General features: G+C 45.6%; 1 protein-coding gene across 1 annotated transcript in view; it reads left to right on the top strand.

Moving 5' to 3' along the window:
* The first annotated feature begins 14914 nt into the window (after positions 1-14914).
* Positions 14915-24383, top strand: part of Tpd52 (tumor protein D52) — a 79897-nt gene continuing 70428 nt past the window's right edge. Inside the window, exon 1 of the mRNA XM_023699602.1 lies at positions 14915-14971. Coding sequence (XP_023555370.1) covers positions 14962-14971 — 10 coding nt within the window. The 5' untranslated portion in view covers positions 14915-14961. The remainder of the gene's footprint in view (positions 14972-24383) is intronic.

Here is a 24383-nt window from a genome sequence, read left to right as displayed (position 1 = left end):
GGTGCTGGGGGATTGAACCGCAGTCCCTGTGCTTTGCTAAGCTTGTTCTAAGTAGGTGCTTTAGACCACTGAGCCATCTCACCAGCCCCTTGAATCATTTCTTGAAAAGCTTTTCTTACCTTGAATTTGTTTCTAGGGCCTTTTTCTTTTTTGTCTTTTTGAGACAGGATTTCACTGTGAAGTTCAGGCTGGCCTTAAACTCGTTTTGTAGCCTCAGCTGGCTACAAAATGGACTTGCAACAATCCTTCTGCCTCAGCCTCCCAAGTGCTAGGGTAACAGGTGCCACCAGTTGTGGTCCTCTATGGCTTTTTATTTTACATTTAAGTTTTTCACGAATCTGGAGTTTATTTGATAGAAAATGAAGTATGACTCTTAATACCCCCAGCCTGCAGTTGGTGTCTCTTTTGCCCAACACCATTCACTGTATAATGAAGTTTTCCTCTACTGACTTGAAATACTGTGTACGTGTCATACGTGACATTCCTACATTCTTTCCTTTCCCCTTGATATATATGTCCATTGCCAGCAATGAAACTGTATAAACTATTGTAGCTTCACAAAGTATAAATGTGAAGGGCTGGTCTTTCCTGATTTTTTTTTTTTTTCAGAGTTTTCCTGGCTATTCTTGCCAGATTTTATTTCCAAACGAATATTAAAATCAACTTGCCTAGGTGAAATTTCAACTCATAGACTGTTAGCCTTTTTTTTTTTTTTCTTCCTGTTCCTCCTCTCCCTTTCTTCCCCTCCCTAGAAATTGATCTGTTTTGCTTTCTCTTTACATTTATTTATTTGATCAGGGTCTCACTACACAGTTCAAACTTGTAGTGATCCTCCTGTGTTAGCCTCCCTACTGCTGGGATTACAGGCGTCCAACACCATGCCCGATTTTGGAGCCTGGTTTCAGATAGCAGATACACACAAATTTTTAAAACAAAAATAAGAACAAACTATACAAATGCACTTACAAAAACAAGTACATACTGATACACAGAAAAGCAAAAAATCCATTGTATCTCTTAAAGTGATAAGAATAGATTATTCCAGCTACCTCAGAAAGCTGGGTTGCCTGTAGAGTATTCACTGTTCCTGTTAAACCTGTGTGGAAAGGTTCAAAAGCCACAATGGCTTTTTTGTTTCATTGTTTTGTTTTTTGAGACAGAGCCTTACTATGCAGTTCAGGCTGGCCTTGAACTCAAAGTGATCCTCTGGCCTTAGCTTCCTGAGTGCTGGAATTACAGGTGTGTGCCACCATGCCAGGTGAGTGTCTAGTTTTCAGGTCAAATGTGACAATATCTACAGGCTATTTATATGTTTATCTAAACTAAAACACTCCATTGGGTTATTACCAACTAAAATACCATTTCTGAGACCACGCACTTTTCACAAAGTTAAAGAAGGGAAGCCATCCTGGAAAATCATGTACTCCAGAGCTTACAACTCAGTTATCCTGTGAAAATTCTTAGGAATCTGTTGTAAGTTGTAACCAACCAAAACCTCTTCACCACTGCCATCTCCCCCAGGCGGATCCCTAACACATGTCATAGCTAAAAGAGGTGGGCATTTCTCACTTTTATGGGCCCTGGCCCTTTTGTCTTTATTTTTGGTTTCATTACTTAGGAGAAGTTCTGGGGCAGATGGGAAGCTGTCTGAAAGCACGAGGCCACTGTGAGAGACATTTCTGGGTGATGGGCGTTTGAATATCTGCTACGGGGTTCGGACAGCTGAGCACGTGCATGCAGAGAACTGAGTTGGAGGCCTGTTGGGCGCAGGTGAGAGATCCTTTGATCAGGAGTCTTTTCCTGGAGGGTCTTCAGTGTGGGGGCCTGGGATGGTCCCCGAGACAGCAGATCTCACACTCCCCTGTCTCATATGTGTTAGGACAAACAGCTGGTAGGAGGTGAGGCTCGATTCGTATTCATTTTGTGACAGTTCATCTCTGGAGTGGCATTCTTTACCACAGAAAGCCAGGATTTGGGTACCGTGTTGCTTTCCCCCTGAAGCTGATTCTTCTAGACATGACTGCATATAAGTGCTATCATAAATACTGGAAAGAGAAAATAGCCATAACTGGAATCCTTTATGTTGCTTCTGAAAATAATAATATAAACTTCTTTGTGTTGCGACTTCCTGTGTGTTTCAGCATCCTTTGGCTGCAGCGCAGTGCTCAGACTTCAGTGAGGATCAAGAACACTTAACTGGCGTTGAGTCTCTTGTCATCACCGACTGGCAGTACCTGACTTGTGTCCAGGACTGCACTTCCGTCCACTCTTTTTACCTTTCCCTCCTCTCCCCCCACCCGTACCAGGGACTGAACTCAGGACCTTGGGCTTGCTAGGTCGGCACTTACTCTACTGAGCTTCCATCTACTCTTGCATGCACATTGTACTCGAATGTATAACAATTACTTAGATCATCACATGAGGTTCTGCGCTCTTGCGCATTTGTAATAATTGCAGGGTAGAACATGTCAATAAGGATATGGTCTTCCTATCTGACATCTAGCTTAAGTGGTCCAAGTTTTTCTTGTTTGTACAAGATCAGTTCTTTTGACTCTGCATAGGCAGATTCTTTTTCTTTTTCTTTCTTTCTTTTTTTTTTTTAGGGAAGGGTCTGCAGGATGTTCAGGATCTCACTACTAGATGGGACTGGTAGTGATCCACCTGGTTTTTTACAGCCTCCCAAGAGCTGGGATTACAGGTGTGTGCCACCATGACCAGTCTCAATTGCCATTGCCATCTCAGCACACCCCGGGGGTGGGGCTGGCGCGGCAGGCCTGGGGATCAAACACCCGCTCTAATCCACTGCGCTGTTTGGCCGGCCCTTCAGCAGATTCTTTTTGTCCAGTCCTGGCTTTACCTGTGATAGAACAATAGCAGATATTACAGTGACCATGAGGGCTACCGTTGGAGGTGTCAACCCATATTGCATCATGGTATAGTAGAAATAGGGCTCTGGGGCATGGCCTGGTGTCCCAGGACTGCATCCCTATCAGAGGTCTGCAACACCTTTTGGTATAGGCTATAAGGATGGCTCTGGGTGTGCCGCATTCTTCTCAGCGTGTGCTGGAAGGGTCAGGAGCGTCCTGTTGTATCCAGCTCGTCAGTTGGTCCACGTCCTGCCTCTGGGCATTTCCTGTGAGGAGATGCAGCCTCCTGTCAGGTGCACCACGATGCTTAACCCTGATTGTCAGCTCAGTTTCCTGGCATGGAGACATGCTTAGGAAATTAGTAATGCGGCGCCTATGCCTGCGTGTGTGCATTTCTAGATATGAGCAGAGCACAGGGCTCTCACTTGGTCAGTGCATTAATCCATTGATGAGATGGTGGAGGGCATTACTGGGGGTGATGGTGGCCAGAGGGAGGGAACGGAGCACGGGGATGTGACCTGGGGGCTCCCTGGCCCTTGGCTTCTCCTCTGGGGGGCTTTTGCTATCGATTCCCAGCTGTCCCGAGGTGAGCAGCTTTCCTCCACCCTGCCCTTATGTGTGGAGCTTCTGCCTTCCCACAGACTAGAATAAAAAGCCAGCTGACCTGAGACTGAAACCTGATGCTGTGAACCAAAGTAAGTGTGTGTTCTTTGAAGTTGTGTGTGTCAGGTATTTTCTTTCCCCAGCAAGGGAGAAATGACTAATACACTTAGACTAATACACTTAGCTAATAAATTTTTTACAATGCCATTAAAAAGTGTCATTTTCTAAACTATAATTTTTGATGATTTCACCCTTCAGCCACTTGAATAGTTATTGAAATATTTCTCTGCAGTATGGATCACATTCCATTTTATTTTTCATCATAAGAAAAAAAAATATAGTGTTTCTTTTTTTGTTTGAGACAAGGTCTCACTATGTAGTTGAGGTTTGTCTTGAGCTCATTATGTAGCCCAGGCTGGCCCCAAATTTGCAGTGATCCTCCTGTCTCAGCCTTCTGAATGCTGGGATTATGGGAGTATACCATTATGTTTGGCTCATCATAATGTTTAAGTGTACAGTGTATTAGCATTAGCTGTCTCTGGCAGCCACCGTTTGTTTTTTTGTAATTTTTAGGGAAGGGTCTACAGGGTGTTCAGGGTCTCACTACTACATCAGACTTGTAGTGATCTACCTGTTTACAGCCTCCCGAGAGCTGGGATTATAGGCATGCGCCACCACAGCCAGTCTCAATTGCTGTCTCAGTGTGCCCCGGGGGTGGAGGCGGGCTGTCAGGGCAGGTCCAGGGATCAGACCCTGGGGGGGCCATGCCTGTGCACTGAGATGTTTGACTGGCCCTCACCCTTTGAGTTTGACCATTTGACTTACTTCATAGGAAAGGAATTTTGCAGTCTTTGTGACTAACAGATGTCACTTGGTATTATGTCCTCAATGTTCCTGAGGGTGTATCATATGACAGGGTGGGGGGAAGAATGGATACTGTTCCCTGGTATGTATGTGACATACTTTTTTTTGGGTGTGTGTGTTTGGTTGTTATAAGGTCTCACTACACAGCTCGGACTCTTCGTGATCCGCCTGCTTTCAGCCTCCCCAGTGCTGGGATTATAGGTGTATGCCACTATGCCTAGACTCTGGCTGGCTCAGCCCACTCTAAGGGTAGGGCTGGCACAGCATGTGGTGCTGGGGATCAAACTTTGGTCCCTGTGCTTGACTAAGCTTGCCTAAGCAGGCGCTTTAGTCCACCGAGCTATCTCGCCAGTCCCGTCACATTTTCTGCAACCAGTGTGTTCAACTGTGGTTGACCCTGGGTAGCTAACACCATAGAAAGGGACGCTGTGGGTGGGGGGAACCCCGGCCCAGGCCCTGTATGATGCTGCTGTGTGCTCATCCCAGCTCTTACGGACTTTTTTCCTTTGCATCTTTGAGTGTATAGGGAGTGGAACTGACGCTGTTTTCATTCACCTGCCAGGGGACTGTTGGATGGCATTTGCCTCGTGGCTGTGGTGAATGATGCTCTAGTGAGCGTGGGTATGTAAATCTCTCTTCAGGTTGGTTTTCAATTCATAGATAGATGTGTATATCTAGAAGTGGGATTGTTGGATTACTGTGTATGGCTGCTTTAATTTCAGGTTTTGAAGGAATCTCTGTATTGTCCTCGAATGGTTCTATGAATATGTACTATAGTTCCACTAGCGGTGCATAGGGGTTGCAGTCTTTCCACATCTCCCCAGCAATGTCTTCCTTATTCTTCCCTTGCGGGAGGGCGTAACGGCCATCCTAATAGGTGCAGGGTAGTATCATATAAATGACACTTGAATGTCTCTTCATCTACTTTTTGGCCATTGGCTATCACCTGGGTAATGTCTATTTAAACTTTTCATTAATTTCCCTGATTAGATTTTTTTGTTGCTGCTGTTGTTGAGTTGTGAGGATTTTTTTTTTAATTTTAATTTTTTTTTTTTTATTCTAAACCTTTATTGGATGTATGGTTTGGAACTATTCTGTATTATTTCATAGGTTGCCTTTTTTAGTCTCTATGTTTTTCTTCACAGGTGTCACTGTCTTTAGAAAACAGTATTGCTTACCTGGCACCTGCAAGGGCCTGAGTTCAATCCCAGGTTCTGCCAAAAAAAAAAAAAAAAGAAAAAAGAAAAAGGAAAACAGTATTGTGAAGTTTATGGTGGAGAAATGCCTTTTGTTTGTGTTTTAAAATTGCTTCCTAGGGTGGGGGAGCTAGCACGGTGGCCTAAGCACCTCCTTGGCAAGCTTAAGGACCTGGGTTTGATCCCTGGCACCACATGCCACGCTGACCCCACCACCCCTGGGTGCACTGAGCCGGCCACCGAGTCTGGGCATGGTGGCACATGCCTGTAATCCCAGTGCTGGGGAGGCTGAAAACAGGAGGATCACCATGAGTCCAAGCTGCGTAGCAAGACCCTGTACCAAATAAACACATAATTGATTAAAAAAAATAAATTTGCTTCCTAGAAAGTGTAGATGTTTTTAGCCTTTTGTATTTCTTTCTTGAGGTTCTCTGCCTTTCACACATAGCAGCCTCCACCTTCTCCTTCTCCCTGCCACACTTAAGTTTTTGTATTTGTGTCTACTATTTATTCTTTGTGGTTCTCGCTATATCGGTTGTGTTGGACCCTTTAACATTATTTTTACTAACAAAGTAGAGTATTAAGAGCAACTTTTTTTTAACAGAGTGGTAAGTTTTTACTATTTTAAGGAGGAAAAACAAGAACAAAGACAAAGTGACATAAAACAGTACAAACGGTACAGAATTTCAAAAAAATGATAGGAAATTACCAATTGTTATATTACTTATTATCATCAAATTTGTAAGAGCAGACATTTTCAAGGTGACATTTTTTGGGTCTTCGCATGGCTCTGAGTGGCCTTCAGTGCTTCTTTCTCTGTGTCTTTGTTTTCTCCTTTGAGGCAGTTTGGTAATTCATACTAAAAATAGTGGTTTCAGACAGGCTATTGATTTGCATACTTTAGCTTGTAAATGTGGTGTGTTTCACATCACAGCTGTGCATATGTAAATGTCAGCTTCAAAAATGAAATCAAATGTGACCTTGATAAAGCTTAGGACCGGGAGCTTAGTGGGACCAGAGTTCACTCGTTGTGTTCTTGTGCTCGCGGAGATGTTGTGTGGAAAGGGAGCTTACGGTCAGGGCAGGAGGAACGAAGGTAGCTGTGTGTCCAACCTGATAGGATCTATCTTTGGCTAGAAATACAGTGACACTCAGCTGTTTTCCTGGCATTCAGTTCAAAGGTGTGCGTAGCAGGTCCTGAATATTTGTTGTGTCACACACAATTAATTGGAAAGCCATCTAGCATTTTTAGAGTCAGATGGGAGCACACAGAAAAGGCAGAGAATTAGGGAAATAAAATGACTTGGCAGGGAGACAGGAATATGCATTCCAAATATGCTTATAGTTTTATATATAACTACTGAAAATCTGGTCTGTAGATAGGAGAGAAATTGGTACTTTTATTTCTGAACTCTGTAAGTCAGAATGTGCACAGATGCGTAGGAAACAAGTGTGTTGGCTGCATTTTTAATTTTTTACAGCCTCTCTCAATAAATGCCTTGGTTAGTTATTTGCTTGTGGAGTGTCTTGAGCTTGTGATACATGATGGTGTCATCATATCATAGGAGTAATTTCTTTGAATGCAGTTGAGAAGGGCAGGAATAGATAGGTGGACAAGAGTAAGAAGTGCGTGCTGGGGCTGGTGAGATGGCTCAGTGGTCTAAAGCACCTACTTAGAACAAGCTTAGCAAAGCACAGGGACCGCAGTTCAATCCTCCAGCACCACATGCCAGCCAGCCCCGCCCCCTGGTGGGCTGAACTGGCTACACACACAAAATAAATAAATAAATAAATAAATAAATAAATAAATATTAAAAGTGCTTGCTACACATAAACCAGAAGAACCACGCTGTCTGTAAAGGAAAGAATGCAGACATTTTGCCCATGCAGGGCAGTAAGCCAAAGCATGAACAGCTCTCCGGTTCCACGCACAGAGCGTGTTGCTTTACAGTATCCTTGGGGCGTGTGTGCTGAGACTCCCAGGGGCTGTCTGAAACTGGGGAGCGTGCTGACCTCCGCGTATACCGTGTTGTGTTCTATGTGTGTTCACACTGGTTGTGCTGCTTGATTTATACGTTAGGCACAGTAAGCGGTTAACAACCATAGTTAATAAAATAAGACAAGGATAATGTCCAGTATTAGGTTTCAAATGCATGGGTTGTGTATTTGCATGACTTAACATGTAATAGTTTATCTATTTGTGGTTGACTCTGGGCAACTGGCACCATGGAAAGGGACACTGTGCATGGGGTTGGGGGTCCCCTGCATGATCCCCATGCAGTGGTGCTACATGCTTTTCAGAGCGCTTGTTAAATTTTCTCCCTATTACTTCGTCCTGTCTTTGAGTGTGCAGGAAGCTGGACTGATGCTTCTCATTTGAGCTTTGGGGATATACTGTAAATGACTGCATTACCGCCAGTCTTGCTTCAGGGGTCTGGAGGACTGTATAAAACTTTGCCTCAAATCTTTTGTTTCTAGTGCAATAACTGGGCTCTAAGACAGATTTATGTTTTCTGACTGGTGTAGAGGATTAGGAATATTTCATGCTTTTAGAAATGTTTTCCTTCCAACTAGTTGTAACAGAATTGGAATCTGCAGAGACAAACCTTCAGCCTTACTACAGCTGCTTGTTTTTCAGCTGGGGTTTTCCAGAGTTTCTTTTACTAATGCTACTATTATTATTATTAGCAGCAGCAGCAGCGTGTTCCCTTGTGTCAGCTTTTGCTGTAAGTACTGTTCATGGCCCATTTTTGAAAATTTTCTTAAACTCTGGGGTCAGGTTTGTAACAGATGAGAACAATCCAGGAAGGGTGGAATAAAATCTCTGCAGGGGTACAGGTGGATCTGGGCTTCTGATCTTTTGCCTCATAGTAACCACCTGAAATCCTATGCAGTCTCCCTTTTCCTTTCGCAAGAATTGTGCAAGGATAGCAAAGCTGTGGTCAGAACCACGGAAGGCAGCAGCCTAGGAAGTGTGTGGCTGGTGTCTCTGCCCTTGAGCATCAGAGCTACATGCATGTGTTTATGGCAGTGAATGCTGAGTGTGAAGTCCTGGCTGGGCCTGGCAAGCACAAGGTCCCAAGTTTGATCCCGGGTATGGCATGCCATGCTGGCCCCAGAACCCCAGGTGGGCTGTGCTGTCCCCAAAACGGGTCATGATGGTGCATGCCTATAATCCCAGTGCTGGGGAGGCTGAGACAGGAGGATCACTTTGAGTCCAAGCTGTACCAAAAGAATAAAGGTTAAAAAAAATTTGGCTTTATCCTTTCCTGGATATAGAACACTGGCTGAGTCACTAACCCTCTAAGACAGCAGTGCCTTACATATATGTAAAAAGTAAGTAAAAATGGAAGCAGTGCTGGTGCTCAGTGTGTGCCCATTCTGAAGCCGACTGTTAAGGTATTTCCAGACAGGGCCAACTTGGTGGCTCAGGGTACAGATCAAACATTTATTTAGAGACAGGAGACTCGCTAGCCAGGCTGGCAGAGCACGCGCAGGTAGCCCATAGTAAGGAAGCCAATGTGGAAGCCACCCAGCTGCACGAAGGAGGGAGGGAGCGGCCCTGGCCAAGGCTGTCAGAAAACTGCCCGAAGTAAGTGATCTTGGAGCTCAAGTGAAGGCTGCTGTGAACCCAGTGCTTGTGTCCCTTCTCCCCCCACCAAATCTGAATGCTGAGTTCCCAGTCCCCAGCAGTGCAGTAATATTTGGAGGTGACCCATTTGGGAGCCGATGGAGGTCCTGAGGGCAGAGCCTGTGCCATCGGTGACTGCCCTGTTGCCTTTGAGGCAGCAGCCTGCGAACCTGGAAGGGCTTCCCTGGGCTCCATGTCCTCGCACCCAGTCGTGCTGTGGATCTGTTGGTTCAGCTGCACCTGATGTGTTACCATGGCCTGAGCTGACCAAGACCAAAGACCGAGTAGGCATCTTCGTAAGAGACAGAGAGGGAAGGGAATTGAGGCCTAGGCATCCACGTATGTGGAGACCTAAAGATGCAGGCAGGTGTAAGTCCTCAGAAATTGCCTGAGGCTCCAGTGACCCTGGGGGAGGAGAGCGCCTTGCCAGGGGATCAGAAATGTGCTCTGTGTTCTCTGGGCTGCGAGCAGGCGAGCAGGCGGTGGTACGAGTGGGAGCTCAGCTGTAGAAGCAGCACCGGGCAGTTGAGCAGGAGGTGCTGGCTGACTCCGCAGGTTGAGTCACTAGACCAGGCCAGTGCTGAGGCACCTGTGGTGATGGGAAAAGAGGTCATGGATTTGTTTAGAGGGTCCTTTATGTTTGAAGTCTGTCAGCTCCAAGCTTAGTTTAACAACAGTTCTGAGCTGGGCAGCGATGCTGGGGTCAGGTGCCCTGTGCTGTGCTCAGTCTCAGCTGGAGGACGGGGGTCTGGCTCGTCCAGAGCCTCCCTCTCTCCCTCACATGAGGGCTCAGAATTAAGGCTCAGATAACTGGGTTCCTTGGACACCTGCTTCTGGGAGCCTGGTCTGTCTTGCAGAACCCCAGATTGCCGTGGTCCCTGATGTGTCACGTTAGGGCTTCTCAGGAGAAAGCCTTGGGGGAGGTAGATGCAAGCCCCATGGCTTTTTATGACTGGCCTTGGAAGTCACCTTTTGTCACTTCTGTCTCACACCAGTGGTTAGAACTGTGTCACTGAAGCAGCCTATATTTAAGGAAAGGGTAATTGGATACCACCTTTGGTTGGGAAGAGAGTTATAAATATGTATTTGGGTTTTAAGACCACCAAATGTTCATGGGGTATCCATGTGGAGAGTTCAGGTCAACAGGTCAACAGAGAACAGGTTGTGCAGAATATTGAGGTCTGAGAGAACCTAGCACCTGTGCTACTTGTGGCTGTGAAGTTGAGATGGCCCAGGGAAAAGGTGGAGCAAAAGAGAGTCAGGCATGGAGCAAGATCCTTGAGCCTAGGAGAGAGGAATGTGTGAATTAAGAACAGAAAGTTAGATTTGCGTAGGCCGTGGAGATGCTGAGGGGGTTGAGGTTGAAGAGTAGACACTGATGATAGGCCCCGTCTTGGTGGGGAGTGGGGTGCAGGTACCGGGATTCCGGCTGTGGGAATGAAGGGGAGGCGGCCAAAAGGAGTTTGTTGGAGAAAGAAAGGATTTTGGCTGGTTGGCTTTGTTCTTGAGGTGCTGGGGATCAAACCCAAACAAGGCCTTGGGCATACCAGGCAAGGGTGCTCCCCTTGAGCTACAGCCTCTGCCCTCAGGCACATGTTGAAGGGACATTTGGATTAAGTGATGGCAATTTGCTTGGGCCTTACTCTTTCTTTGAGAACACAGAAGATGAGTAGTTTTGCATTTGTGTGTGTTTGTAAAGAGAGGAAGGAAGAAAGCCAACCCAGAGAGTGAGTGAGAATAACTGGATTTGCTCTTCCTATATATGGCAGTGGTTTTGGTTAATATGCTTTTAATGCAAAATGTATTTTAATAGTGATATTGTAGAATTTGACCTTCAAGAAGCCCAAGTCTATAAACAATAATGCACTTGAATGTGTAAGAATCTTGCAGAGAGTAAGTACTCATTAAATATTTGCTCAGGGAAAGTATTAAAATTTCCCTGGGTGGTCTGCTCACCAGAGAAGCAGTTATGCCTCGAGGTGACATTTGAGCAAAATTATAGTAATGCAGTGATTTTAAAATTTTAACCAGTGGCTTCTAGGGCAGGACTGGGGTTGTATAAATGTGATTTTATTGTGGAGTCCTTGGCGATAGGATTGATTTGTGCAGGTTTGGACTGGCCCATTAATCACCTTGCTCAGGTTTTGAGAAATGCTTTTCAGTGCAGAGCGATGTTTCCCCAGCGTGGGAATCCGTCTGCCCTGCGCCTGCTGGGATTTTAAGTGGATCGACACTGCTGATTGCTTCAGGGCATCAATGGATTCAATGAACGTTTTAAAGACATCATGACAGAGTTCTCTTGATTTAGGAGCTTTTCTTTTTCCAGTGTTATAATGCCTTCCCAAACTGACGTTTTAAAAAATCCTCCCCAAGGGGAGCGTGCTGTTGGCCGTGGCCGGGGCGTGTTCTTGCCGAGAACGTGGCTCTAGTTGGGTCACCGTTCATGGTGACTGCTGGAGACCCTGGAGTTGAAGGGCAGTGCCTGGGAGACAGCCTGCCTTGACCCACGCACGCATGTTGGTAAGGTTGTAGCCTCTCTCCAGGGGCAGAAACCGGGGCGCCAGTCACAGCATCTGCTGCCTTGTTTTCCTCTTTCTGTGTGCTCTTTTCAGGGCTTCTGTCTATCACTTTCTGAGCTTTTTTCTCTTCTATTATTCTCCACCCAGTTTCCCTTTTCATCTTTTACCTTCAGGGAACAATAGCAGCCCCACTCCCCAAATCTGTTGCTTGACCTGAGCAAAATGCCTGTCCACCCAATCATTATGATTATTTTTGCTTTTGTATTTTAAATTTTTTTTTTTTTTTTTTTTTTTTTTTTGCAGAACTGGGGATTGAACTCAGGCCCTTGTGTTTGCCAGGGAAGTGCTTATTATACTGAGCCTTCTCCCTGGCCTCTAAAAATATTTTTAGATGCATACGTTTTCTCATTAGCTCCCTGATGACCTTATTTTGTACACCAAGCAGGAGACAAATGTTTCCATGGCCTTCCTGGGGAGGTCGTTCTGCTTGGCCCTTTTAAAAGATGGGAAAGGTGCAAGAAAAGCCAGAGGCCGTGCTCATGGTTTGGGCCCTGCATCTTTTTGTTTGTTTATTTATTTATTTATTTATGCCAAACCAGGGATTGAACTCAGGCCCTTACGCTTGTCAGGCAAGCACTTATTCTACTTAGCTATCTCCCCGGCCCCGGGCCCTGCATCTTTAGAAGAATTGGAATTTCTTTTTTTTCTTTTCTTTCTTTTTTTTAAATTTAGTACAGGCCCTACAGGGTCTATTAAATTTCATCTGGATCTCACTATGTAGATCAGACTCATAGTGATCCTCTTGTTTACAGCCTCCCAAGCGCTGGGATTACATGTGCATACCACCATGCCCAGTCTCAATCGCCATCTCAGTGTGCCCCAGGGTCAGGGCTGGCATGGCAGGCCCAGGGATCGAACCCCAGCCACTGTGTCTGCCTAACCCAGGTGCTTTAATCTGCTGAGCTATTTGGCTGGCTTGAATTTCTTTTTAATCAATACCCTGGAGCAAAGAAGAAGCCTTATTTGGTGATGAAGATACTGACTTCTATCAAGTGCTTCCTGGGCCCTGGCACCCCAGCGTTTATGGCTCCTTATTCCGGGATCTGCTCAGCCACCACGGATGCGTTTCCACTCCTGTTTGTTGCGGTGGGCCTTCATGTTGAGGGGGTTGTGGTGCTCCCCATGATTAGATTTCATCTGAAATACTGTAGCAGTGGTCAACGATGTGGGGAGACCGTATGTTATTTGTGGGGTACGAAGGGTCAAACCCAGGGTCTTCACTGTAGGCTTTATCTCCAGTCCTTATTTATAGGCAGGGTCTCCCTAACTCACCAAGTTGCCCAGGCTGGGCTCGACGTTTGCGTTGTCCTGGCTCTTCCTCCCAGAGTGCTGGGACTACAGAGAGACTTTATTTTACTTTATTATTTTATTTTATTGCTTTTTGTGACAGGGTCTTCTATGTAGTTCAAGGTGACCCTGAACTCACTATGGAGCCCAGGCTGGCCTTAGACTTCTGGTGTTCCTCCTGCCTCAGCCTTCCCAGGGCTGGAATTACATGTGTGCACCACCATGCTCAACTGAGAGTTTTATTTATTTATTTATTTATTTATTTCTGTATTTAGAACAGGGGCTACAGGGTCTACAGGATCTTACTACATAGATTGGACTCGTAGTGATTCTCCTATGTCAGCCTCTGCTTAAGCAGGCGCTTTAGTCTGCTGAGCTATCTGGCCGACCCTGAGAGTTTATTTTAAATAAAATTGTTACAGATGTAAACTCCCCAAAATAGTGCTGTTTAATTTAGTTTACCAGGTCTCAAATAAGAAATTTGGGGTTGGAATTATTGAGTTAACCACTAATAAAATAGTAAGAGGCCAGGACAATAAGATTGCTGAGGCTTGGCAATTAATACTGTTTGGAAAGGAAAGTCCTTGTTATGTCAGGGACGGGAGGAGGCGATGACTTGTTTGTGGTACAGAATGATTACATTCACTGTGGGGCACTGGTACATGTACATAATATTTCTCAAATTTTTCCCTTTTCATCCACTTTCCTTTTTCTTTAAAAAGATTTTTTTTTTTTGCCAGCATCAGATCCATTTATTTTATAAGTCCTTATTAAGTGATAAATACCAATTAGCAGTTAGACTAACAGGCCCAAAACAAAAAGACCCATAAAACATACTAAATCAAAGTACACTTTTAATTTTTTAAAAAATCTTTTACGAATTTACTTATTTGATACAGTGTCTCACTACACAGCTCAGACTCATAGGAATCCTCCTGTGTCAGCCTCACCAGTGCTGGGATTATAGGCATGTGCCACAACACCCAGTTTTGGTGACCGGCATGGGGCTGGTAGGGCGTGTGGTACTGGGGATCGAACTTTGATCTTTGCACGTGCTGTTCAAGTCTACGTAACTGATATGCTTCACTTAAGATTATGGTGTCAAGTTATTTTCCTACAAATAACTTGAGCTTGTCCTTCTTTATGGCAGAGTAGTATTCCGTGGTGTGTAAATACCACATTTTTTAATCCATCTATCAATGGGCATGCAGGTTGCTTTGAAAATTTAGCTGTTATGAATTGGCCCAGCCTGCTTTAAGAAGCTACAGCTGGGGAAATAGTCTTTGCTTCGGAGGAGGAGCTTGCTTCTGCTCCTTCTAGGGGAAGCCAGGATGACCCAGCGCCATGCTTAGCTGGAGCCGTGGTCGCCATTAGCTTTCTTCGGTTTCTGGGCATGGACTATTTTGCAGTTTTCTGTGCTTTCAGGAAATTGTTATTATTTAAATCTTTTCGCTTATTTTTTGTTTAACTCCATAAGTGATGTAAAACTTTTGAGAAATACACAGGCAAGCAAAGCTGTAAAAGGTTGAATACAAATCAGATTGATATTTATTTATATACGCTTTTATAAGTCATGACGAGCCCAGGAGCCTCTCTGTGCATTCATGTGCTGGCTGCAGGAGTCGCCTTTCTTTGAGCAGGTACCTCGATTGAGGGACAGGCATGCTTGCCACAACCTAGGCATGTCCTGATGGCCGCCACACTGAGAACTTGTGTTTTATTCTCTAATGTTTCTCCGCCCTCCCGGAGCACACCCTGGGAGCCAGTGCTCAGCTTCTTAATCACAGGATTTACTTGAAACACGGGCTGCTTTCCTTGGCAGCCCTTCAAGAGATCAGGTTTCCTAGCTTCAAAGGGGACGCAGACGTGCTTGCGCCTGCCTTTTTCCGTGTCAGAGATCTTGAGAGCTGGGTTTGCCTGGCTCCATCTTAGATATGAAACACAGTGAGTGTCCTGCTGGGAGCGGCCGTGTGTGGGGGCCGGCGTGTGCGCGCTGCAGCCCACACCAGTCTTGTCGCTTACTGTCGGCTCCTCCCTGTCGGCTCCCTCTGCTGGGTGGGGGACACCCAGGTTCAGTGCTCCTGGGGCGCGGTGTGGGAAGGCAGCGGCAGGTCTGCTTTCCTTTCTCCAGCCTTTCTGGCTTTTCAGGAATGTCTTTTCCACAGTCTGCCCTCAAGGCCTGAGCCCCAAGAAGTCTGGGGCTCCCAGATGCCCAGTATCCTATTTTTGAAGCGCAGGGCTCTGGTGGGTATAAAGTTGCTTCCCAGGAAGTGCCCTGCCTTCCTCTGACAAATACTGGCCTACAGGCCGTTCTATCTGGGGTCTTGCTTATCTTCGCTAATTTTGCCTCCTAACGTGTAGGAGTGATATGTTACCGAAGGGCTGTGCGCCGAGCCTTACGTCTGTGAGAAGACAAGAAGGCAATGAGCCCAGTGGTAGATCTAATGGACTCTTGGTTTAGCCTCATGTAGGAGAGTCTCCTCCCTTCTGTGAGACAGCCCGAGAACCTCCTGGAAGTGACTGCGCAGGAGAGAGCTGTGTAAGGTGGGAGAGGAGATGACAGAGGGGCAGCGCTGGTTGGTTGAGAGCAGGCCACTATGGGTCACTTTCTCCCCAGGGGCTAAAGCATCGGCAGCTTCCTTTTAAGCTGCATCACATAGACCTAAATCTCCTGTTTTCAGCAAAAACTGGCTGGTGTGGGCATCTTGGTGCTTACAGCTTCAGTTCGATTCCGTCCCACTTAGACTGCTGACTCTGTCTTGGTTAGGTCTGGTCTTCCTGGGCCTCCTGCAGGAGCTCAGCCTGCAACGGTGGCCTCCCGTGAGTCTCTTCTCTTTAATGAAAAGTATCCTTTCTCTTCTTCTCTTGTCCTGTCTCAGTGACAGATCTCTTTTTTGGGGGAGTGAGGGGACAATTGGGTGTTTCTGTTATTTGAATGCTTCACATTCTCTGGGTAAAAGAAGCTGAGCTTCTGAAGATACAGCTGAAATTTTGGCCTTGTTAAAGGCTGCAAAGACCTGACTGAATGCAGTAGTGGTAAAGGAGAACTGTTTGCTTTTGGGTTAAAACCAAAAACTATTATTTTCTTCCTGTGCAGTGGGGAAGCATGGTGTAGAAAGTGAATAACACACGGTAGTTTCTTTGCAGTTTTCCAGTGTGTTGGTTTTGCTGGTATCCAGGTGAGTCCAGTGGAATCTTCAGTATCCAAGAGGATGGAATCCAGAGCAGCTAAGTTTCCCACAACCAGGAGTGAGAACATGGCTTTCCTTCAGTTTTCTCTCCTCATTGAAATTTGAAGAGCACTCATTCCAAAGAGCAAAACTTCCTCTCAATTTTTCAGTGGCAGAGTTAGGAGAGAATATCTAGGTTGTTCTAGATGTTGGCTTTTAAAACTGTTGTAGCCTGTGTGTCACAGGTAACATGGGGGACTTTCAATATCAAATCAAGTAAGTTCTTTAAAAAAATCTGATGTGGAAAACATATGCTATTTTAATAAAATATTATTTTAATCTTTGATCTAGAAAACAATTCACAGCAACACTTTAAAGATGAATAGATTATTCTTACAGCTATTTTTCAACTGAAACTTCATAATACACCATCTTATTTTTATTTTCACAGATTGCTGTAAAGCCTTGAAGTACTTTTTTTAATTTTTATTTTATTATTTATTTATTTATTTTTGGCAGAACTGGGGATTGAACTCAGGCCCTTGCACTTGCCAGGGAAGTGCTTATTCCACTGAGCCATTTCCCCAGCCCCTTATTTATTTATTTATTTATTTATTTAGTGTGTGTGTGTGTGTGTGTGTGTGTGTGTGGCCAGCTCAGCCCACCAGGGGGCAGGCTGGCTGGCCTGTGGTGCTGGAGGATTGAACCGTGGTCCCTGGGCTTTGGGCTTCGCTAAGCTTGTTCTAAGTAGGTGCTTTAGACCACTGAGCCATCTCACCAGCCCTTTGAAGTACTTTCTGTTTGTTTGTTAGTTTTTGGCGGTACAGGGGATTGAACTCAGAACCTTGTGCTTGCCAGGCAAGCACTTACTCTACTGAGCCATCACCCCAGCCGTTGAAGTAGTTTCTGACTGCGCTCTGGCATTTATTTTATCTTCATAAATATTGGCAGTATTAGGCTATTTCATTTCTAATTAAATTAATGGGAGAAAAGAACACATACACAGGTGCCCGAGGATGCATGTGTATGCTTTTTTTTTTTTTTTTTTTTTTTTTTTCCTAGACTTTTCTGCAGGGTCAGGCTTTATCAGGCATTGACGATTGTAGTGTGACCTTCTTGAGACTTGTTCTCCACTCTTCAGGCTCCTGATCTTCTAGCTTTTGCCTTGCTGCCCTGCTGAGCAGTCCTGGGCAGATGTAAGGATAACTGGGGACTGGGAGCTCCATAGGCTGCTGCAGTGTGTGGTAAAGAATCAAGAAAAGCATTGTAAAAGTACAGCTTTCCCCAAACAACATCCTCATTGTTTAGTCTTTTTCATCTTGTGGTGGCTGGCTGTCCTTCCTACCAGAGCTGGCCATTTGTCATGAACTCTGTCCATGGAAGACACCAGTAAGACCAGCTGAACTCTTGAGATTGGAGTGAAATCCTCCCAGGTGCTTTTTGTGAACTCCCTTGTCTAGCAGCACCTAGGGAACCTCATTGTCCTGTGGCATGAGCTCTGCCACGCTTGCATGGTTAATGAACCATTTCTCGCCCCCTCAAGACAACTTCTGGAGACTCTCCAAAAACTTTGAACTTTCAAGAGCAGTACACCAACAGACTTTTTTTTTTTTTTTTTTAAAAAAGGCAAGCCAGGCATGGTGGTTGATGCCAGTAATCCTAGCACTCGGGAGACTGAGGCAGGAGGATTGCCGTGAATTCAAGGGCCAGCATAGGTTCTATAGTGAGTTCAAGTCATCGCAGACTACATCGCAAGACCTTGTGTCTGAACACACACGCATGCATGCATGCATGCACACAAACCAAAGGATATAGATAAAACTCAGGGACCTCAGCTCAGCCTCTGTTATTGGTCTCTGTCCTCCAGGTATAGACCAGAGGTTCTCACATTTTAAGAGTTCATGAGGGGTTGTTAAACCACAGAGTCCTCATGCAGTTACCTCTGGCCTTTTTTTTTTTTTTTTTTTTTTTTTGGCAGAACCAGGGATTGAACTCAGGCCCTTGTGCTTGCCAGGGAGCCAGGGAAGCGCTTATTCCACTGAACCATCTCCCTGGCCCCACCTCTGTCCTTTGTGTGCCTTGTGAGAAGGTAAATGTTAGCAGGAACTGTGTTCCTGTGCTTTGCATCAAGTGTCAGGGAGTGCTTTCTCTGCAAGTACATCCTAGTCCCTTAGTTCTTTTTAATTACTAGCTAGCATTCCAGTATATAAGCATCCCTTCTCTTAAGAACTCCCAGTGGACGCTTTGTTTTTTTCTGGTATTTTTGTTTATTATAAATACATGCTTCATTGAACATTGCTCCTTTATGCAAGGAAGTTGATCTAGGGACGTTGCTGAGCATATACATTTTATTTAATTTTTGGCCTCATAGGTAGTGGTGCCCTTGTTTTCTGATGCTTTACAGTCAGTACCCAGTCCTAGGCAAATTTGTTTTATTCTCCTCCTGGGATTAAGTCAAAGTTGCTATGAAAACCATAAAAATGTGCCAGTTGGACCCTCTAAAAATTCAGCCTGCAGTGGGCTTTGGGTTGCTGGCTAATCTCTAAAGTTTTGGTAGAATTCCTAAAACAGTGATACTGACCTTTTTTTCCATGGATGAGAATTTCCCTCAGCAGTAGCAACTTACTTAGATCATTCCAATGTATTTTTTTTTTTTTTTTGCTCCAAATGCCTTCAGGGCAGGATTGGCTGGCTTGAGTTCTGGGGAATCAGACCACAGCAACCTGAGCCTGACTGCTTTGTTGAAGCAGCCACTTAAAGAACTGAGCTGAGGGGCAGGCCCCCCCATTGTATTTTTTTTTTTTTTTCCAACTCTTCCCAGACTACCTGTGTGGAAGCTGTGTGGCTACTTTGTGCCTATCCCTCGGAGCCAGGCTTTTCCTGATCCGGGGTGGGGGGTGGATTTAGGGAGGGCTGTGCTCAAGTAAGTTACCCCAGGAAGGTGGGGGTTACAGTCTTCCATTGCCACTTCTTTTTCTTTTTTTTCTTTTCTCCCATTGTCCTTTCTGAGTTTTTGGTCCCTGGAATGGTAAAATCGAAATCAAGGATAAAATGACCTCATGCTGCAATGTCACCATTTTGCCAACTCATTAAAAGCCAAACAACAAAAAACCACCGACTTTTTATAAATACGAAAATTTTCACATGCCTCCCCCCAAAATCAGCACATTACCCTATGCTAAAGGCATTAGTTTTTGTAAGTTTAATTCCAGTAACAAAGTTTTCTTTCCCCTCCTTTTGCCTCAGGCAAGTACAGTATAGGCATAGTGTAGCGTTGTCCTGGTGAGCCAAGGAACCCCTGTCTTTGCATTGGCTGCCTGTGTCAGGCCTTCCCGGGTTGGTCCTCCTGTCAGTGGTGTTTCTGTGGAGTGGTGACTGCTGGGAGATGTGGGTGGGCCCAGAACCCAGAATCAGAAGCTCCCGGATGGAGGAGCCATTGCTTCCTGCCCCTGGAGCACCTGCTGAGGGTGGGCCCTGGGCAGGGTCCTGGAGGGGGAAGGTGTGTTCCTGCCTTAGCGGCTCCCTGATAGCTCTGCTGCAGCGCACAATATGCCTGGCCTTCTGCGATGTCAGCCGGCTCAGAGAGCCTTGCCCTCAGAATCTTCACAGAGAGCCTCACTGCAGGTGGTGAGGTAGGCTCGAACAAGATGGCCGTGGTGTCTCTGAGCATCCTGGAAGACTCTGCTTTTCACGTGGCTGCTCATGCCGAGGAAAGCAAAGCAAAGGCGTCCTTTTAGTATCAGGAAATTTTTGTATCTGTTCCCGGCTTCTGTGCTTCTGCTCTGGGATGTGCATTAGCCCCATGCCTGATAACAAGCTTTGCGAGCCTTCCCCGAAGTGTGGAGGGAGGCTCCAGGAGGGCATCCACCGAGCCAGGTGGACAGTAGTTGCTTATTTTAAACCTCTTGTGCTTCATAGAAACAAACTAAGAAGTAACCCACAGAGGAATCATTACAACTTTAATTCTTTGCAAATAACCACCATACAGGAGCTTTTTGGGTTTAAATGGATTCTGTAGTTATTAGATCTGTCGTTGTTGTTATGGCTATAGAATGAGGTCCTGGGGGGACTGAGAGGATAGAAACTTGAGCAGTCCTTAGCTTTGTTGCGAATGGATAATGCATGCCATGCAAGCAACAGGCACAAGTCATGTATGGCTGGGGGTGTAGCTCTTTGGTGGAGCATTTGTGTAGCAGACACTTGGCCCTGAGTTTGATCCCTGGCACTGAATAATAATTGTGATAACGATGATGATGATGATGATGATGATGATGATGATGATGATGATGATATAAAAACAAAACCAGCAAGAAAGACAGGTCCTATACAAGGGATAGTGCAACGCTTGCCTGTCCGCATGAGTTGGTTGTGGCCTCTCTTCTGCATTTTGGTGACTGTGAAGGAGGTAGGTGTCTCTGGAGGAAGGGGGGTGGGCTCAGAGTTGTGTGCGCCTTGTGAGGACTTCCCTGCAAAGCCCCCTGCTCTGAAACCTAATGAATATTTAATTTAAGGGGGGCATCTGAAGGACATGAGCCGTTGCCATGGAGAGGCATTGCTGGTCCCAGCTGGTGACAGAGACAGGCCTTTTAGGAGCAGGAGCAAGAGCAAAAGGTCATTTAACCTCTGCTGGAAGGGCCCCCTTGCTTCTGGTGGGTATTGATCAGTTTCTTTTTGATCTCCCGTATTATAGCATATCTAATCTTTTGAACTGTTCAGGGTGTTGTTTTGAAAGAACCATTTTATTTTAGTTGATGTTTTGTTTGGACTCGTTCCCGTTGCACAATCGTGGCCTTGTTTGTTGATAAGTGTCAGCTATAATTTGCTAATTGTAATGTTATAAAACTTACCATGTTAGGAAAAAGAAAGTGCAGTATTATAATATACATAAAATTATAATACAAACATCCTTTCCTGGCAAGGATTGGTTTTATCTGAAGAAGAAAAAATGCTCTAGGTAATATTTCAACCTTTAAAAAACTGGTAATAAAATTAGCTATATATAATTTAAGTATTGGAATCATTTACATGAATTTCATGTTATAGATTAACCAATTATGTAACTTCAATGATGATTTTAAAAGCTGGTATTTTATAAATGTGATGGTAATGTTTTATAGATACTTTTTTTATGGAAAGCTTTTGGCTTGTTTTTGTCTACCTTGGTACCTGATGCAGTGTACTGTACTGGAATCATAATAAACATTTGACAAATACGCTTCTTGTTGAAAAAGGAACTATTCAGTCCTTACCAGATCTTTCAACATTTCTACTTTCTTAGTGCACTGAGTAGGGTTATGTCGCAAACTTGGTAAGTTCCAGAAATGTGCAGTTTCCTTGGTTGATTAATGAGTTGTCTTTTTTTTGTGGGGGGGGGGCGGCATTTGTGTTTTCAGTGTGTAATTCAGGCTGGCCTCAAACTAGCAGTTGTCTTTCTGCCTCAGCCTCCCCAGTGCTGGGACTAATAGGTGTGTGCCACCACACCTGGCTTAACTATTTGCTGTTAAAGTTGTCCTAAACTACAAAGCTTATGAAACAGACAGACAGAAGTGAATCCACAGCTGACCCCAAGGAACGAATCGATATATCGGGGATGCTAGTATGTGAAATTAGCTATGATAGTGTGATACGTGATGTGTGTAATTAGCTCAGAATAATGCTTATGGCCAGCCTTCTGTTAAGTTTTAATGTGTTCTGTTGAGGGAGAAATAGATCTGCCTCAAGGGGTCATGCACAGGTCTCCGAGGTTTGTGGCCACATGGACAAATACAGCAGGCTTTGGGTCCACAGCAGACAGTGTAGATCTCTGCATCAGGAAACCTGGCTCTAGAAAGGGAGAGGAAGTAGATGAGTTGACAGACACTGCGGGCTCTGCCCAACTCCTGGACCGCTTCTCTCCTGCAACTGCAGTGGTCATTTGTAGGAGATCTAAAGGTCCCAGGACTGGATCCTTCTTTCAGGGTCACATGATCTGTTGTCTTGAGGTCAAGATGCAAACCCAGCTGGGTGTGACTCCTGCCGGGATGATGGGTTGGCTGTCAGCTGCCGGGGACCTTGCAGACGACCTGGCTGATGCTGGCCTATCTCCTTTCCCTTCTTACTTGCCCTGTGCACTGAGCACGTGTGCGCACAGGCCCTGACTCTTGCTGGATCCTGGGCAGAACAGTATCAATGATGGTGCTTTTCTAAATTATTTCTCCTCTCCCACTCTCTTCTGATGGAACCACAAGGGAATGTACAGGAGTCAGGAAGGCAGGGAAAGGCTGAGTTCTGCCCGTGACCATCTGATGTGCTTTTCTCTTTTCTCTTCCTGTAATCCACCACATTTTACAAATGTGTCCTCTGCTTAGAGAAGTTCCTTTTACAGTTAATCAATGCTTTATTGCCGGGAACCATCACAAGCTTAATTTAAGGTCCATCATTACTACTTCCTGGGTTTTCCTGTACACAGAAGTGAGGTCAGGCAGAGTCTCTATATGACAAGGCCAAACTACTATCAGTGAGAAGACAGATGACCTGTGCCCCTGGGCAGCGTGTAGGATAACTGTGGCCCAGGGCAGGAAACATCACTGATAATGACTGAGCCAGGCCATTTGTGGTTAGAGGAAAGAGCAAGTAACTGGAAAGTGAGATCCTAAAGCATTTTCATAAGACATACACCCCTTTCCCCCTCTATGTTGAGACTTGTGATAGGTGGGACTAGGGAAGAATGTCCCAGACAGAGATGGCATGGAGAGTCTTAGCGTCTATTTCTGTCTAACATATGACCCCCCTCCCCCCCAAATTTACCAGCTTAAGAGATCCCAGGTATTCATGTGGTGTGTGCAGCTCAGGGATCAGGGCTGGCCAAGGGAGTAGCTTAGGCTCAGCATCTTCTCTGAGGTTGCAGGGTAGCCATGGCTAGGGTTCAGTCATCTCAAGGCTCAGCAGGGCTAGAGGATACAGCTTTGACTCCCCTGCATGCTCACTGGTGCCCCATGCCTGCTCTTTACGGCCGCGTCTGCCATGGCCTCTCTCAGGTCTGGGATCCAAGGCAGAGGACCAAGAGCTATTTTATTCCGTTGATCACACAGGCAAACTCTGGTTCCATGTGGGAGGGGCTGCCCAGGGTGTGCACCCCTGAGGGCTGTTGCCCTGGTCTGAAATGTGAGGGATGTTGGGGAGGGCCAGAGTCTTGAGCTGGACCTTAGGGGATCAAGAGGTGAAAATAATGCCCAAGTATCATCATGAGTTCCGTGAGTGTGAACATGTGGAGCCAAGCTTTGGGCAGCTTTGTTGGGCAGAGAAGTTATGTGTGGTTTTTTTTTTTTTTTTTTTTTTGCGGAACTGGGGATTGAACTCAGACTCTGGCGCTTGCCAGGAAAGTGTTTATTCCACTGAGTCATCTCCCCAGCCCCGTGTTTTTTTTTTTAAATAGCTGCATTTTTTTTTTTTTGAACCGGGTATTGAACTCGGGTCCTTGCGCTTGCCAAGCACTTATTCTACTGAGCCATCTCCCTGGCCCCCTATGTTTTGTATGTAACTGTGATCCCAGGTGGAAAGCGATACAGAATGACCATAATTTCGAGGTCCTGTGGGCTGGGGAGCAAAAGTATTATGGGTGATGGAGCAGGTACTTGAGGGAGCAGCCCAAATATTGCCTGGCAGTGACGCAGACTGCTATGATCCTCTGGCTTCAGGCATGTGAGTGCACACACACATACACACACACACACACACACACACACACGAGTCCTGTTGTGGTCTAAGATGCCTTTGCTGGTCTGCTCCTCCTGTCACCAAGCAGCAGAGGGTTCTCTTACTCCATACAGATGGAAATCATTAATGGGCAAAATGCAGTTCCCTCAGTTGTCCTTCAGCTCTGTGTGAGTGGCTGCTGGCCCTCAGGGTCACGGCTCTTAGCAGCTCCTGGCTGCCCCTGGCAACTTCTCAGCCACAGAGGCTTTGAGCTGTCCAGTAGCTTCTGCTGCCCCTCTGAGGCTCTCTACTGGTCACTGTTCCCAGCCACTGCAGATTGCCAGTGTTTACTGCAAGGTGCCACCATCTCTGGTCACTACCAGTCATTGATTTCTGCCACCAGTCCCTGTAGAACTACCAACTCTTTTTTTTTTTTTTTTTTTTTTTGAGTCATAGTCTGACAGTGTAGCCTATGCTGACCTAGAACTTGTGGCAGTCTTCCTGCCTCAGCC

Source organism: Octodon degus, unplaced genomic scaffold (assembly GCF_000260255.1).
Source record: "Octodon degus isolate 3935 unplaced genomic scaffold, OctDeg1.0 scaffold00114, whole genome shotgun sequence".
Classification (NCBI taxonomy): Eukaryota; Metazoa; Chordata; class Mammalia; order Rodentia; family Octodontidae; genus Octodon; species Octodon degus.
The sequence above is the reverse complement of the archived record's forward strand: the minus strand, read 5'-3'. Positions and strand labels throughout refer to the sequence as shown.